The sequence below is a fragment of the Fonticula alba genome (genome assembly GCF_000388065.1).
Source record: "Fonticula alba strain ATCC 38817 unplaced genomic scaffold supercont2.5, whole genome shotgun sequence".
Taxonomy (NCBI): domain Eukaryota; order Rotosphaerida; family Fonticulaceae; genus Fonticula; species Fonticula alba.
This window is the reverse complement of record NW_009242975.1, coordinates 485090-488465: the sequence shown is the minus strand read 5'-3', so window position 1 is coordinate 488465 and position 3376 is coordinate 485090. Positions and strand designations below refer to the sequence as shown.

Genomic DNA, 3376 nt, shown 5'->3' with positions numbered 1-3376 from the left:
CGCTGTGCCTTTGGTCCTCGCCCCCGCTCTCCCTTTGCCGGCCCTTGAGCCATGACCTCCCGCACCTCTCCCCCTTCGTCGCTTGTCTCACGCTCCTGCCTCGATGATGCCGCTTACCATCGCCGCCATGCATCCACTCGCACACGCACACACGCACAGAGGAAAACTTCCGCAAGCGTGTCATGCTCCCATCCGGCTACGAGTGCGTGGTCAACATCACCGACACGGCCGGGCAGCAGGAGTACACCTCGCTGCGGGACCACCAGCTCCGCCATGCCGAGGGGTTCCTCTTGGTATACTCCATCTGCGATGCCACCTCCTTCGATGAGGCCAAGGCCCTGAAGGAGGCCATCGAGCGGGTCAACGAGCACCAGACCGTGGCCACGCCGGTGGTTTTGGTGGGCAACAAGATTGTGCGTTGCCCGCGGGCTTCTCTCCCTCCCCCCCTGACATCCGGCCTCTCCGCCCTTTGTCGGCCCGGGGGTGGTGAGGTGTCATCATCCCCCCCCCCCCCCCCCCCCCCCCCCCCCCCCCCCCCCCCCCCCCCCCCCCCCCCCCCCCCCCCCCCCCCCGGCCCCTCACACCCTCCATGAGACACCCCCTTCTGACATTGCACCTGCCCATCCATCCACACATGCACACCCCTTCCTCCCTCCTGTCTCATGCCCACACAGGACCTTGAGGCCGATCGCCAGGTGAGCACCCGCGACGCGAGCGCATACGCCACCGAGCTCGGCATTCCTTTCTTCGAGACGTCGGCAAAGGTCCGCCTCTGTGATCCCTCCCCGCATGTCGCTCGGTTTGCTTGCCCCCTTTTTCGGGACGGAGCCCACTTATGCATCAACTTCTCCTCCCACAAGTGCAGTCACCGCTAACGCTGCTATTCCTCTCCCTCTGCCTATGCCTCGGCCTCTCCCTCTCCTTCTCCCTCTCCTTCTCCCTGCTCCCTTCTCCCTGCTCCCTTCTCCCTGCCCCCTGCTCCTTCTCCCTGCTCCCTCCCTCTCCCTGCTCCCTCTGTCCACCGTGTCTCGGCAGACTTCCCATGGCGTGGAGGCCGCCTTCCATGCGCTCATCACCGAGCTGCGAAAGTTCCGCGCGGTATCAAATGCCCCGCCGTCGCCAGAGCAGGCTGCCGACCTGGCGCAGTCCTCCGCCGCGGGGTCGGCGTCGGCCGGTGCGCAGGGGGACCTTTCGGCCAGCGGGTCCAAGTCCTCATCGTCCGGCGGTGGGAGGCGCCGTGGCCGGCGCGGCCAGTCCGGCGATAAGGGGTCCTCCTCCGGGGGCTCCTCCGGCAAGCTGTGCATCCTTGTTTAATGGCGTGCATGTATGCGCGTGCGCGCGACCCTCTCTTGTGTCCTTCTCGCGCCATTGCGCCTTCCTTTCTCTCTCTCTCCCCCTCCCCTCTCCCCTCCCCTCCTCCCGAAGAGATTGCCGCACGCGCGCATACATGTGCACCACCACACGGCAGGCCCGCCAACGCACACCCATCTGCCCTGGCGCGCACGCACGCACGCACGCACGCACGCACGCACGCACGCACGCACGCACGCACGCACGCACGCACGCACGCACGCACGCACGCACGCACGCATACACATATACTCCTTGTATGTGTCACGTCTGGCGGCATACGAGTTTCTCGCCTCCAGAGAGGGAGGGAGAGGAGCTAAGGCCGTTGCCCTCGTGCGCCCCCTCGGTCCCTCCCCCCCCCCCTCCCTCCCACCCACCCCGTCGGCGCCCATGCACGATGGGATGCCTCGGTGGCATTGGCCTGGGGTGCTTGCACGTACACTTGGCACTGCATTGCATCCTGTTGCCAGTGCCCGGGCGTGCGTGTGCGCGTGTGTGCTCGTGTCTCCGCGCCGATTTCCATATACCGCTTGTGCGAAGCTGTGCACCCTTGGGAGGAGGCCATGCACGCAGCCAACGGCATCTTGTCTCCCTCCCCCTTCCGTCCCTCCGTTCCTCCTGTCCTTGACCTCGTCTTTTTATCCCCGCATAACTACGCGTAGGTGTCTCTTTGCTGCCCCCGTTCCCTACTCCTGTTCTCCCCCCCCCCCCTCCCCCTCACACATAGCCGCGTGTGCCCATCCACACCCTCGGATGTCCGCACGGAAGCACACCCATGCGCCCTGTCCTCCAAATATATCCCGCAAAATCTTTGCCCCCTCCCCTATGCTTGTGCTTGCGGCCTTTCCCTCGGAATTTGGTGATGTGCGTGCGCCCCCCGGGGTGTGCGCATGGGGGGGGGGGGGGGGCCTGCAGCACAGCCAAATAGCCAGCGGCGTTCTCCGGGCGTTGCTGGGGGAGAGAGAGAGAGAGAGAGAGAGAGAGAGAGAGAGAGAGAGAGAGAGAGAGAGAGAGAGAGAGAGAGAGAGAAGCGCGGGCAGCGACCTTGCCGGCGCGTGCCCGGGGTTTTATTTCTCGTGTCCCACGCCGGCCTGGGCCGAAAATGCCCATCAGAGCCCTCCTCTCGGCCGGGGGCCGCGCCACAAGCCGACGGAGGATTCCAGGCCATGATCACGCTCCCAATCATGCGGTCGCGGAGCGGATCACGCGGATGTCCGGCCATTGGGGCTGATGGCGCCGGAATTTGCTCAATGCCGGACGCGGGGCGGGGGAGTTACGACGGCGTTCGGCGCTTTTGCTTACTCTGCGGCGAGCCCCAGCCGGCCAGCCCGGCGGGCCGGCGTCCGCCATGCCTGTGCCCCCCCCCCTCCGTCCCAAGCGCTCTCGGCGGGCGCGCCTGCCCCTGCGTGCCCCGTTCTCCCTGGGTCCCGGGCGGCGCGCTCCCAAATACAGCCTGCCCTTAACCTCTCCGGGGCAGGGGCGGGAGGGGGGTTTGTGTGCGGTGTGTTTAGATCCTGGCAGGACGCGCGGCGGGGCCGCACAACGCGCCCGCCGCACCCGGGCAGCTAGCGTCCGCGCAGGGAGGCACTCTTGCCAGGGCCGGGGGGACTCGGCGTGCGTGGGTGGAGGTGTGCACGCGCGTGGCCGGCGAAGGTTGTGGACGGACCGGCGGGGCTTGCCCCTGCCGGGGGAGCCCGCGGACTGGCACGGCATGGGCTCCGTGCCTTGGGCGCGTTGCTGGCCGGGGTGGGAATTCCGCGGGCCGCTGTTGTTCCTCCGGCCCCTTGGTGTGCGGTGGCGCCCAGTGGGGGGGGGGGGTGCTTTGGACACAACCGCCGGGGTGGATGGAGGCGCTGGCCTGAGGGGCGGTTGCGCGCGTTCCGGAGGTGCCTCCAAGTGCATGACAAGCGGCCGGCCGCGAGAGCATGCGAGGGGGAGGGCGATGCGTTTTTCGGGGAATGTGCTGGGCCCGTGGGCAATTACGAAGGAATACCGCTCCAACACCAGGTGCCGAGGGGGGGGGGGG

General features: G+C 67.6%; 1 protein-coding gene across 1 annotated transcript; it reads left to right on the top strand.

Moving 5' to 3' along the window:
• Positions 1-182: 182 nt before the first annotated feature.
• Positions 183-1314, top strand: H696_03311 (hypothetical protein; the record flags this gene model as incomplete). Its single annotated transcript, XM_009497169.1, has 3 exons — positions 183-413; positions 675-764; positions 1036-1314. 3 exons carry the CDS (start codon positions 183-185, stop codon positions 1312-1314), a joined length of 600 nt encoding a protein of 199 aa, XP_009495444.1.
• Positions 1315-3376: the final 2062 nt, after the last annotated feature.